This window comes from Tachypleus tridentatus, chromosome 9 (genome assembly GCF_004210375.1).
Source record: "Tachypleus tridentatus isolate NWPU-2018 chromosome 9, ASM421037v1, whole genome shotgun sequence".
NCBI classification, from domain to species: Eukaryota; Metazoa; Arthropoda; class Merostomata; order Xiphosura; family Limulidae; genus Tachypleus; species Tachypleus tridentatus.
In genome coordinates, this window is record NC_134833.1 from 159,645,446 (window position 1) to 159,660,411 (window position 14,966).

A 14,966-nucleotide genomic window follows, 5' to 3' on the forward strand; every position below is an offset into this window, starting at 1 on the left:
ACATGTATATCTTAGTAAAGTCAGCTGTAGGATGAAGAAAATTTTCTTTGACCTCAGTTCAGGTAGTGGGATCTTGAGGGTATAACTACTGGGAAAACTGATAGACAGTTTCGCCCGTTTAATGAGTAGACTGCATTTCACGGAAAACTATCCAATACTGGCCACATACATCCCAAGTTCAGAAGGTTAATGAAAAGGTCAGAGAATTTTCAAATACAAAAAATATATTCTATGATAAACTATCATCATCATCATCTACTACTCGATTCCGTCAATGAACATAGGGCCGCAATCACTTGCGGTTTCATGAACAGGTATTTAAGTGAGAAAGTTGTTAGCCAACTGCACCGAGCCGTCCCTAATTTAGTGGTGTGAGACTAGAGGGAAGGCAGCTAGTCATCACCACCCACCGCAAACTTTGGGCTACTCTTTGTACCAACAAAAAGTGGGATTGACCATCACATTATAACGCCCCCACGGCTGGGAGGACGAGCATGTTTGGCGCGACTCGGGCGCGAACCCGCGACCCTCAGATTACGAAGCGCACGCCTTAACGCGCTAGGCCACGCCAGGCCCCATGATAAACTATGGACTAAGTTTATTTCATTATCTCTGTATGCTGCACTGGGGCACCAACAGTTGAAATATGTTGTTTCTTATCCAGAAAGCAGTTCACACTTATTTAAACAGTTATCTGTTTGAGTGGTGATGTTCCCCTGATATTACTCTCTTATGATGGACCACTGACTTTTCAGCTTTCTGCTGGAATGATCCTCGTTATGGTAAGGGAATTAGAAATAGCTAGGACCAGCTGTACAGTTAGGATTGCTTTTATCAAAGAACAAGTACATAGCTGATAGAACATCTGACGTTCTTAACTGTGTTTATTCAAGCAAACCGAATTCAAACACAATAACAGAAACTCAGTAAAGTGCAGGTTGAATATGCCAGTGTGTTTGTGAGGTTAGATAGCAAGTTGACTCAAACATCAGTAGCTCCCCCACCACATGGATACAAGTGATACACACCTGATAAAATAACTACTATCCAGGATTTCATAAAACACTGGATAAAACCAGCACTGAAATATGGCGGGTGCTGAAAGGTGAAATCATGCAACCTCCAGAAAGTACTTGGATGATTGTCAGAAAGAAGGAGTGCACACCAAGGTGCTGTGTTCATTTAATCTTGTGGACAATGTGACTTCCACTGATGTCTTTCTACTCTAATGGATAGGTGGATATCTGGTTGCATTAGAGGATGTTCATTAGTTTAGTATTTTAGTACTTGCCAATAAAGCTGAATGATGAAGCAGTCTTAAAGCTCTTTAAGCATTCAAATACTCTGTGCAAATTAAGTGTGTTATTCCATTAGGCCTTCGTAATACATCTGACACAGCTAATCAGTTGATGGAGCTTACACTAAGAGAATTGCAATGGGAGAGATGCCTAATTTTTTGGTGTTTGATTACGTGTTTTAGCTTGCACCTGAAAATCTGAGCAGGTTATTCAGTGAATAAAAAAGGTAGATTTGAAACTGAAGCCAGAAAAGTGTGCACATGCAGAGAAGAATTTGTTAACACATTTTAGGAATAGATGAAGTCTCGTTGGGCAATATAAATATAGCAATGGTCATAAATTGGGATTTGCCAGCAACTAAACAAGAAATCTGCAATTTTCTAATTTGTTTTGTAATATTATCAATGATCTGTGGTCAAATTCTCCAAGACTGATGTACCAGTATTTGCTCTGAGTAAAGCCAAAATGTATTTTAGGTGAATTGAAGACTGCAAAAGTACCATTTGAATGATACGATTTCACATAAAAGACTGAATAGAATGTGTAATTTCATATTCTAGTCATAAGCTGATGAATGAAGATATTAAGAAAGAATTGTTTGTAGTTTCTTTCAACTTGTGGGAGAGTTCATTATTCAGGTGGACGATGCATTCCTTAAATGGCGTGTGAACTTTGAAAATTCATTAAGAGTGGTACTAAGAGTGGTACTCTTAGAACATTTTAATACAATGTTGTATGAGTACGACTTTGTCGTACATTATTAGTAATGTTTACAACGTGGGTTTGTTATGGATTGTTTCATCAAATGATGAAAGCGTCTGTTTATTGAATGTTTTGATCTAGGTTATCATGTGGGAGTGACATCCATTGCAGCGACAGTGATGATGAATCATACAGTGGGTGATGACTTCATCAGTGGATGCATCCCATAAATAATGCTTCAGGAGCTCCAGGAAAAACAACTGAAAGACCTGTATCTTTAGTACTGCTTTACATGTAACAATGTGAGCCACAACCACCACAAAACATGAAAAATAGCAAACGTGCACATACCCTGTGGCACTTGTTCAACCAGTTATGAGTGCCTGAATGTATGTTGTACCGTTATTATAAACCACTGAGACACTATTCTTAATTTATTGTGCAGCTAGTGTTTCTTAGAGCTCTTAGACGGTACTTCAGGCTTTGCATGTTGCAAGGACTGTAGGCCATCTGAATATTACTTGTACATGAGTTTATGTGTGAAAACAATTATTCTAGTCACGTTTCCATCAACATGTTGAATAATGATGCGGATAGTGGGAAATCATGGTAACTTATGGCAGATACTTGTAGTTCTCAATCACAGAAAATATCTCTGGATATGTCTGGTCCTACGTGGGAGACTGAATTATGTAAGTGGTTAAACAAATCGACTCAATACATTACCAACATCTTAACTAAACAATGGAGGGCACAGCTCTGATCATTTGCAAAGCTTTCGAGGAACATGTAGCTAATTTCAACATTCATACCTCAGATTGAGTTTTGTAAGAAAAGGTAACATAGATGATCAGATACATATTTGTAAACCTTTTTAATTTCAGCCAACCTTGTCGGGATAAGCACTTAGAGTAAACCATAATGATATATTCTGTGACAGAACAAAAGTTGATTGGTTGTTCGTGAAACATGCTCTTGATTTTTCAAGAAATATAGTTTCATATAATTGTGATGCATATACACCCTCTGAGACAAAAGTGGCATATTGTTTGCAAGAACGTGTGGTGTGGTTAAGGTGTATAATCATGCGTATCAGCAGCTACTAAAAGACACCATACAGCAGAAGAAATGTTGTGATAAAACAGTGAAAGACATTACTTTTGTGTATACCTATGACATGGAACCAAGTCAGATCTAATTGTACTGGTTTTTATCCAGCTTTCTCCACCAACTCATTTCATTCAGCATCCACGTGGTATGTGTATAAAGAATATTAACAAGACAAAGCCACGTGTCACTCCAGCATTGGTTAGATCAAAAACAAGATGTTAACACTGACGAGTCAAGTGATAGTTAAATTACTGTTTTTTAAACTAATTAGGAGGAAAATACCAGAAGCACTTCAATAATTTTCCAAGAAGAGTCAGATGAGAAAACACGAGTAGAAGAGCTGCAAAGACAGTTTTCATGATTGGTTAAGTGAATAAGATGACATCTTGATCACTACACTTAGGGTTAACTACTAGACGAGACCAGTAGCGAGGATTGAAATTTAAATAGTAAGTTAAATGCTGCTCACAAGGAGTTGCAAACCTCGCTTTCCAAGCTATTGACAACTACTTCACCAGTGGTGGATGTTTGATAACTATGCAGTTAAGACAGCAGATGTTAATAAACATGATGCCTAGAGTATCGACAGTTTGTATGAGCGAAAATAATCAACAAAAGTTAGCAGTCTAATTTGAAAGGAAGTTTGGGCCTTTTTGAACTGTCAAGCGATTTTTGGCAACAAGGTATTTGTGTAACGTTTTGTGATAACCATTCGTATTGTTACTGAGTTGTAGCAAAATATCTGTAAAGTAGACAGACGATACGAGACTTGGATAGTTAGTATCATTAGACGTAACACCTTGAACTTAACAGAACTCAAAATGATAACTGAGATTTCTGATGCATTTAAAAACTGAAAGGTCTTTGTGATATTTCTTCTCTGAGCACTTTGGTAAAGTTTACAAATGAATATTGGCAGCATGTTTGTGCAAAAAAAATCTGAAGTTGTGTAGATGAAAATGCTAAGTTTTACTATTGTTTACACCCAAGCACATTCGATCCACACATTACTTTGAAATGAGTAATCCAAAGTTCTGAAAACTCCAACAGAAAATTAGATCCAATTATGGCCAATGAGCAACCACTGAACGAAGGTCTGCCAGCCAAGATCTTTATTATACGCATTGACTTGGAATTTGACAATAGCTTTTTTCTTTGGTGCAGGGAATAAGACATTCAGTTAGCAGTTTCAGGTGAGGCCCGGCATGGCCAAGCGTGTTAAGGCGTGCGACTCGTAATCTGAGGGTCGCGGGTTCGCATCCCGGTCGCGCCAAACATGCTCGCCATTTCAGCCGTGGGGGTGTTATAATGTGACGGTAAATCCCACTATTCGTTGGTAAAAGAGTAGCCCAAGAGTTGGCGGTGGGTGGTGATGACTAGCTGCCTTCCCTCTAGTCTTACACTGCTAAATTAGGGACAGCTAGCACAGATAGCCCTCGAGTAGCTTTGTGCGAAATTCCAAAACAAACAGACAAAACAAGTTTCAGGTGAGCCTTCAGTCCCTCCAGCGTCAGTTGCAATGGTAGGAACTTCACCAAGCCTGAACTCGTCTGTTATGTATCACATACAAAAAATCCCAATCGTTTGCAGTTTAGTCAAATAAGCATTTATATCTTTATTTGTTTATTGTGGTTAGCACTATAGATAATTGATAATTACGTTGCTTTCATTGTAAAATATCACTTTTCGTCAATCTTTATATCTTCGATTTGTTTTTCAATTTTTAAGGATTTTTTTCTCGTATATTTTTGAATTTTTAATTACAATCTCTTTATGTGACTTACTGTATTTTTTATTATTTTTCTAAGTATATATTTGACAATCATTTTTAGAGGTTTATTTTTGGTGTACTGTGGTTGTATTTTAACTTAATATTATACGTATTTCAGGTACGTAATACGTGTTGTGCAGCATAAGTGTTTTCTCTAATGTGTGTTTTTTTTCTTATAACAAAGCCGTATCAGGCTATCTACTGTGTTTATCGAGGGAAATCGAACCCCTGATTTTACCGTTGTAAATCCGTAGGCTTACCGCTGTCCCAGCGGGGGACCTTATGTAATGTAAGAAATAAGGTGTTACAGAAACCTGAGTCATGGCTTTTGATATTTTAAAATATTTTTATTGAAGTTGTCAGTTTTCCTTTTGTTCACAAAGCTACTCAATAGGCTATCTGTTCTCTGTCTACCGCGGGAATCGTGCCTCACATTTTAAAGTTATAAGTCTACAAACTTACTGCTGACCCATTCGAGAGGGCAACTTTACTGCTTTCAATATTAATGATTAAGGGAGGGATTTGGTATTTAAAAACGTGCCATATTTTCATTCTTTCTTTGTCTAGAAATGTAAACTGCTTAGTTTAATTAAAGTTTTAAAAAAAAATCAGAAATGCATGTTTAGAGAGCACGTGCAGACTTTCACACACAAATAATCCTTTTTACGCATCATTGACCATATTTTGCGCGCCATTTACACAGGATCAAGATGTCTGAACTTCGCTGGTGACTTGAGATGCTGCTGCTAACGGTGGACTGTAAAAATATCTGAAGTTTAAAATCTCCTTACTTTCCCAACCAATAATATGGATAGTGCATACGCTAACGGCCCTTCATGGCCAGGTGGGTTAAGGCGTTCGACTCGTAATCTGAGGGTCGCGGGTTCGAATTCCAGTCGCATCAAACATGGTCGCCCTTTCAGTCGTGGGGGCATTATAATGTGATGGTAAATCCTACTATTCGTTGGTTAAAGAGCAGCCCAAGAGTTAGCGGAGGTGGTGATGACTAAGTGACTTCCCTCCAGTCTTACACTGCTAAATTAGGAATGGCTAACGCAGATAGCCCTTGAGTAGCTTTAAGCGAGATTTAAAACAAACAGTTAAGCCAACGTTTCGTCATTAAGGCAAACAAAGCGCTTGTTATCCTAAGCCTAAGTCAGATAGCAAGTGCGTCATTAAAGCAAACAAAGTGCTTGTTATCCTAAGCCTAAGTCAGATAGCAAGTGTATTGTTTTCTCCTTCAATGGTGTACCAAGTTTTCTCTCTAAATCAGAGCCCGGCATGGAAAGGTGGCTAAGGAACTCAACTCGTAATCCGAGGTCGCGGGTTCGAATCCCCGTCATACCAAACATGCTCGCCTTTTCAGCCGTGGGGGGGGGGGCGTTATAACATGACGGTCAATCCCACTATTCGTTGGTAGATGAGTAGCTCAAGAGTTGGCGGTGTGATAACTAGCTGCCTTCTCTCCAGTCTTACACTACTAAATTAGGACCGATAGTGCAGATAGCTCTTGAGTAGCTTTGCGCGAAACTTAAAACAAATAAACAAACAAAAGCATACGCTATAAGAAGGATGATATTATTGTTTTTTTTCATATAATGTCATGCTCTCTCAGTCTCAAACAGAATTTCTAGAGAATATCTTAGGATTAATTCAAACTTGAAGCGCTGTATAGTGATAAGAACAATAAATGAAGATAGTTAAACATGATTATATGTCAGAGTAAGTTGTAATGACATGAAATTCGTCACGTTGCAGCTTCAAAGCTCAAAATTACGTGTTTAATTAACAATAATATGAAAATATAAAATTACAAGTTTAATGTATCGACTTTTTAACTGTATTGTTCGTGTTGGAATTTTAGAAATAATAATTTTGAACCCGGCTGCTTGATGCAATTCTGAGTAGGAGACATTTGTCACATGGTAATTTATTAAATATTGCATTTAGACAAAATGTACATGTTTACTACTCAGTAGCACAACCGCCTATTATGAGAACGTAAGTAATGCTAAAACGGAATTTGCAATCAGGTATTAGGATTTGTTTTGTTTTTTTTAATTTCGCACAAAGCTACACGAGGGCTATCTGTGCTAGCCGTCCCTAATTTAGCAGTGTAAGACTAGAGGAAAGGCAGCTAGTCATCACTACCCACCGCCAACTCTTGGGCTTTTTTTTTTACCAACGAATAGTGGGATTGACCGTCACGTTATAACGCCCCCACGACTGAAAGGGCTAGCGCGACGGGGATGCGAACCCGCGACCCTCAGATTACGAGTCGCACGCCTTAACACGCTTGGCCAGGTATTAGGACTAATGAAGTATTGAGAACAAAATTTAACGCACGAATTTTTCAAATCGCTCTTTTTAAGCTATGACAAAAAACTAGAGCTACACATTTCATAATTAGTTCATTTTTTTTGCACTTCAACGAATACTTTGTATAATTTGTGCCCTAATGTTCTTTCAACACAGTTAGACATAAAGCTTTGTTTGTTTCTTTAGAATTTTCACACAAAACTACTCAAGGTTTGTTTCCTATATAAGCATGAAACATTGCTGACCGCCAGTATATAAACCCTGTTATAGCACTATAAGCCCTCGGATTTACTGTTGAACCATCTGGAGGTACGACATCAAAGTTTAGGATTCCTGTAGCTAATATTACATTATTACATGTATCAAGAAATGTAGCAATAACGTTATAATAATACAAGATTTGGGGTTTCATGGTTTGTTACGAATTTCGCGCAGTTACAAGGTTATCTGCGTTAGCCGTCCTTAATTTAGCAGCGAAAGACTAGAGGGAAGGTAGCTGGTCATAATCACCCACCTCCAACTCTCGGGCTGTCTTTGGTCAACAAATAGTCAGATTGACCACCACATTATAACGCCCCCACAGTTAAAAGGGCAAGCATATTTGGTGTGAACCCGCGACCCTCAGGTTGCGAATGTACCTCCTTAACCACCTGGCTATGACGGGGTTTTGGTTTTTACACTTGCTCGCTTTCTCTCCCCGATTGATACCGATTCAGTGCGCAAGAAGCGTCTCTGGTTACGTTCTATTTATTTACCTTTATAACATTATTTCCACAAGAAACTGGAAGGCTTATAACGCTAAAAATGGAAGTTTGATTCTTGCGGTAGGCACGGCAGAGATGTTCCGTTGTGCAGGTTGATTGTTAACAACGAATATGTCTTTTTTGTATGTTTACTGATGCATTTTCGACAGTTTAACATGAAACAATAGTGTTATGTCGGTGGTTGAGACGTAAAATAAAAGAAATCGGTCCCCAATCAAACCACGTAGTCAATATAAGTATCACGAATATTTTCTTGCATACGTTATCGTTTAAAATCATTATAACACGACTTTTATCACAATTTCCCCAGGCTTAACTGTAATATTTAAAGATTTAAACATTTTCAAGTGAAAATATTTGAATATGTTTGAAATTCTAAAAAGGGAAAAGACAATACGCTATTAAAGTGTGTAACCCTATCGTAGAATTTACAAATATTGAATTTTTTATTTTCTCAGTTTTTACTTAAATGATGAAGACAGTTTCAAGATCACGTGCCGTAATTTCAGACAAACACTTGTTTTGTGATATTTAATTCATAGCGTTACAATACTGTATGATATATTAGTAGAAACTATTTACTCAGAAGACAGCAGGTTATTTTATATTTTCATACTTTCATTTTTGAATAATTATTTGCTCGATTTTGAATAATTAATTACAAGGGTGTAGATTGTTTTAATACTTCCAGTGGAACAGCGGCATGTCTGCGGACTGCTAACACTAGAAAACGGGTTTCGATCTCCTGGTGGGCAGATCTTAGATATCTTATGGCGTAATTTGTTTTAATTGCAAACAAACTTAGTTTTATTATTTACATGTGAGTTTTGAGAAATTATTTACACAAAAATAGGTTGAATTTATTTTTCTGAATTTCGCACAAAGCTACACGAGGGCTATCTGCGCTAGCCGTTCCTAATTTAGCAGAGGGAAGACTAGAGGGAAGGTAGCTAGTCACCACCGCCCACCGTCAACTCTTGAGCACTCTTTTACCAACGAATAGTAGGATTGACCGTAACATTATAACGCCCCCATGGCTGAAAGGGCGAGCATGTTTGGTGCAACGGGGATTCAAACCCGGGACTCTCAGATTACGAGTCGAACGCCTTAACCCACCTGGCCATGCCAAGCCTGGTTGAATTTATAATATACGTAAAGCTTATGAACATTTGAGATAACTTTACGTAATCCAAAAGCATTTGTGAAGTGTGATAATTTTAAATGTATCTGATGTGTCCACCCAGGTGAATTGATTGAACCTTTAATTTTAGCGTTGTAGACTTACCTCTGATCCAGCAGGAGACCAAGGAATAAAATCGCTCATACAACACGTTTTCCATTGACACGTATCACAATATTTCACCACGTTGTTTATTAATAAAAACATAACTTGTTGCTTACATACACTCACAAACTATCAGCTTACGTAAATATACTCGAAACTCCTACTGATTTCATTGATACACATCAATCCATTTCAGAAGTGAGATTAGGCTTAAGTAATTACTCAACTAGAATGTCTATATTTATTTATTTATTCTGGTAAAGCGTCTTCAAGTTACTAGATGGCACAGGCTTTGTCTATATTTTTCATAATCACAGAAAAATACTGGATTTTCCTTACGTAACAACAGATCAAAGCTTTTGCAGTACAAGTTACAATAACAAAATAATTAAACAAAAATAATTATAAATTTAATCTGCCAAGTCGGAAATTACAAAATGTACACAAAATCATGTGCCACAAAGCTGATTCAGGGTACGTATAACCAACACTAATACGGCCGCGTTCTTCCGTCGACTCATTCAAAATATTTGTATGAATACGCACACAAGTGTTAAAAATAATCACACCAAACAATTCAGTACTATACACGTGGCTTCACACACGTGAAGTTGTTCAATAATACTTTTATTCTGTGAGATCTGGTATTATAACATTACTGATTCTTTGATACGGTTTTCAAGGGTGTGTGTTGTTGTTTCTCCTTTTAGCTTTATAGAATGTGATGTTTCTAAAGTTCGCTTAATTGTAGTTTTGTAAAGAAATGTGCCGAAAAATTTAAATGAGAAGACACAAAGTTTACTTTGATGAAATAGGTTTGAAACAATCACTTTTTAACGAATACAAAATCAAATCTCATTCTGCTTAATTAAACATAAACACAAAAACAGGGGTGAATTTCTGGAAAAAATTAATACTAATACTTGGTGTACCTGCGCTGTGAGTATACGAAAATGGGCATCTCCCCTCCTCCCGAACATCTTAAAATTGTTTTAAAATTCCCCAGCAAAGTAACTATTGTAAGAATAATACTACATTACTAAACTTTGTATTTAGAATTTGGTAGAAAATATGTCATTTTTCACTAGTGTCTCTAAAACAATTTGTAATTACTGGTGTATACCGACTAAAATTCACCCCTACTCGAAAACGATTTTAAAGCAATGTATAATAGAGGCTATAAGTCGACTGGTTGTCGCCTTAAGTGTTAGAATGAGAAAGGCTGTAAACTTACAAATTCATGCGTTTAGGAACAAATACTTTTAGTAAGTAGGTTTAAATCTGAATCCAAAGGTATTGTTATTAAAAAAAGTTTGAATGCGACAAAAACTGCATGTTTGAAAAAAAAAAAAGTTTACTATATGTTTCTAATGGTCGTGAAAGAATTTGTTTGTCGGTAAAAATGTCGGATCACTCTTATATCGTTTACTTAGTATAGATTAGAGCTGTCGTAGAGCGTGAAACAGACTATACTGTAGCTGGTCCATCCATCACTCTTCGTTGCTTTGTTTTGGAGTCACAACATTGGCTTCTTCTTGGCCGTCTAATTGAATAGGCTGAAAAACATGGGGGTAGGAATGGGGTTTATTTTAAAACAATATTATGTAAGCAAAATATCAATCATAATAATATAACCAGTTGCTGTCAACATTTCTCTGTATTAAACATAATAATATAACACTAACTGGATGTCTTTTGTTTTTCTTCTTACCTGAACGTAACCTAACAATAATAATACAGCACGAACAGGGTGTCAGTGTCATTTACTGAACATACTTAGGGCAGGGTACTGCCCGAAGCATTGTATTGACAACAGTATGTATATATATATCTGTAGTTTGCATTGTATTGACAACAGTATGTATATATATATATATCTGTAGTTAGCATTGTATTGACAACATTATGTATATATATATATATCTGTAGATAGCATTGTATTGACAACAGTATGTATATATATATATATCTGTAGATAGCATTGTATTGACAACAGTATGTATATATATATATATATATATATATATATCTGTAGATAGCATTGTACTGACAACAGTATGTGTATATATATATCTGTAGTTAGCATTGTATTGACAACAGTATGTATATATATATATATCTGTAGTTAGCATTGTATTGACAACAGTATGTATATATATATATATATATATCTGTAGTTAGCATTGTATTGACAACAGTATGTATATATATATATATATCTGTAGTTAGCATTGTATTGACAACAGTATGTATATATATATATATATATCCTGTAGTTAGCACTGTATTGACAACAGGTGTATATATATATATATATATCTGTAGTTAGCACTGTATTGACAACAGTATGTATATATATATATATATCTGTAGTTAGCACTGTATTGACAACAGTATGTATATATATATATATCTGTAGTTAGCACTGTATTGACAACAGTAATGGTATATATATATATATCTGTAGTTAGCACTGTATTGACAACAGTATGTATATATATATATATCTGTAGTTAGCACTGTATTGACAACAGTATGTATATATATATATATCTGTAGTTAGCATTGTATTGACAACAGTATGTATATATATATATATCTGTAGTTAGCATTGTATTGACAACAGTATGTATATATATATATATATCTGTAGTTAGCATTGTATTGACAACAGTATGTATATATATATATATCTGTAGTTAGCATTGTATTGACAACAGTATGTATATATATATATATATCTGTAGTTAGCATTGTATTGACAACAGTATGTGTATATATATATCTGTAGTTAGCATTGTATTGACAACAGTATGTATATATATATCTGTAGTTATTGTTGTATTGACAACAGTATGTATATATATATATATCTGTAGTTATTGTATTGACAACAGTATGTGTATATATATATCTGTAGTTAGCATTGTATTGACAACAGTATGTATATATATATATATATATATCTGTAGTTAGCATTGTATTGACAACAGTATGTATATATATATATATATATCTGTAGTTAGCATTGTATTGACAACAGTATGTATATATATATATCTGTAGTTAGCATTGTATTGACAACAGTATGTATATATATATATATATATCTGTAGTTAGCATTGTATTGACAACAGTATGTATATATATATATATATATCTGTAGTTAGCATTGTATTGACAACAGTATGTATATATATATATATATCTGTAGTTAGCATTGTATTGACAACAGTATGTATATATATATATATATCTGTAGTTAGCATTGTATTGACAACAGTATGTATATATATATATATCTGTAGTTAGCATTGTATTGACAACAGTATGTATATATATATATATCTGTAGTTAGCATTGTATTGACAACAGTATGTATATATATATATATATATCTGTAGTTAGCATTGTATTGACAACAGTATGTGTATATATATATCTGTAGTTAGCATTGTATTGACAACAGTATGTATATATATATCTGTAGTTATTGTTGTATTGACAACAGTATGTATATATATATATATCTGTAGTTATTGTATTGACAACAGTATGTGTATATATATATCCTGTAGTTAGCATTGTATTGACAACAGTATGTATATATATATATATATATATCTGTAGTTAGCATTGTATTGACAACGGTATGTATATATATATATATATATATCTGTAGTTAGCATTGTATTGACAACAGTATGTATATATATATATATATCTGTAGTTAGCATTGTATTGACAACAGTATGTATATATATATATATATATCTGTAGTTAGCATTGTATTGACAACAGTATGTATATATATATATCCGTAGTTAGCATTGTATTGACAACAGTATGTATATATATATATATATATCTGTAGTTAGCACTGTATTGACAACAGTATGCATATATATATATATATATATCTGTAGTTAGCACTGTATTGACAACAGTATGTATATATATATATCTGTAGTTAGCAACTGTATTGACAACAGTATGTATATATATATATATATCTGTAGTTAGCACTGTATTGACAACAGGTATGTATATATATATATATATCTGTAGTTAGCATTGTATTGACAACAGTATGTATATATATATATATCTGTAGTTAACACTGTATTGACAACAGTATGTATATATATATATATATCTGTAGTTAGCATTGTATTGACAACAGTATGTATATATATATATATCCGTAGTTAGCATTGTATTGACAACAGTATGTATATATATATATATCCGTAGTTAGCATTGTATTGACAACAGGTATGTATATATATATATATCTGTAGTTAGCATTGTATTGACAACAGTATGTATATATATATATCTCGTAGTTAGCATTGTATTGACAACAGGTATATATATATATATCCGTAGTTAGCATTGTATTGACAACAGTATGTATATATATATCTGTAGTTAGCATTGTATTGACAACAGGTATGTATATATATATATATCTGTAGTTAGTATTGACAACAGTATGTATATATATATATCTGTAGTTAGCATTGTATTGACAACAGTATGTATATATATATATATATATCCGTAGTTAGCATTGTATTGACAACAGTATGTATATATATATATATATATATCATGTAGTTAGCATTGTATTGACAACAGTAATGTATATATATATCGTATAACAGCATGTATATATATATATTATCCGTAGTTAACAGACAACAGTATGTATATATATATATATATATCCGTGTAGTTAGCATTGTATTGACAACAGGTATGTATATATATATATATATATCTGTAGTTAGCATTGTATTGACAACGGTATGTATATATATATATATATCCTGTAGTTAGCATTGTATTGACAACAGGTATGTATATATATATATATATATCTGTAGTTAGCATTGTATTGACAACAGTATGTATGTATATATATATATATCTGTAGTTAGCATTGTATTGACAACAGTATGTATATATATATATATATCTGTAGTTAGCATTGTATTGACAACAGTATGTATATATATATATCCATCTGTAGTTAGCATTGTATTGACAACAGTATGTGTATATATATATATCTGTAGTTAGCATTGTATTGACAACAGTATGTATATATATATATATATCTGTAGTTAGCATTGTATTGACAACAGTATGTATATATATATATATATCTCTGTAGTTAGCATTGTATTGACAACAGTATGTATATATATATATCTGTAGTTAGCATTGTATTGACAACAGTATGTATATATATATATATATATCTGTAGTTAGCATTGTATTGACAACAGTATGTATATATATATATATATATATCTGTAGTTAGCATTGTATTGACAACAGTATGTATATATATATATCCGTAGTTAGCATTGTATTGACAACAGTATGTATATATATATATATATCTGTAGTTAGCATTGTATTGACAACGGTATGTATATATATATATATATCTGTAGTTAGCATTGTATTGATAACAGTATGTATATGTATATATATATATATATATATATCTGTAGTTAGCATTGTATTGACAACAGTATGTATATATATATATATATATCTGTAGTTAGCATTGTATTGACAACAGTATGTATATATATATATATATATCTGTAGTTAGCATTGTATTGACAACAGTATGTATATATATATATATATCTGTAGTTAGCATTGTATTGACAACAGTATGTATATATATATATATATCT

At 33.7% G+C, this 14,966-nt stretch overlaps 1 protein-coding gene across 3 annotated transcripts in view; it reads right to left on the reverse strand.

Annotated features, from left to right (window-relative positions):
• Positions 1 to 9,321: 9,321 nt before the first annotated feature.
• LOC143226805 (uncharacterized) overlaps positions 9,322 to 14,966 on the reverse strand; it is a 76,498-nt gene continuing 70,853 nt past the window's right edge. For all 3 annotated transcript variants that reach the window (XM_076458240.1, XM_076458241.1, XM_076458242.1), the window contains one exon: positions 9,322 to 10,805. In XM_076458240.1, coding sequence (XP_076314355.1) covers positions 10,740 to 10,805 — 66 coding nt within the window. In that variant the 3' untranslated portion in view covers positions 9,322 to 10,739. The remainder of the gene's footprint in view (positions 10,806 to 14,966) is intronic.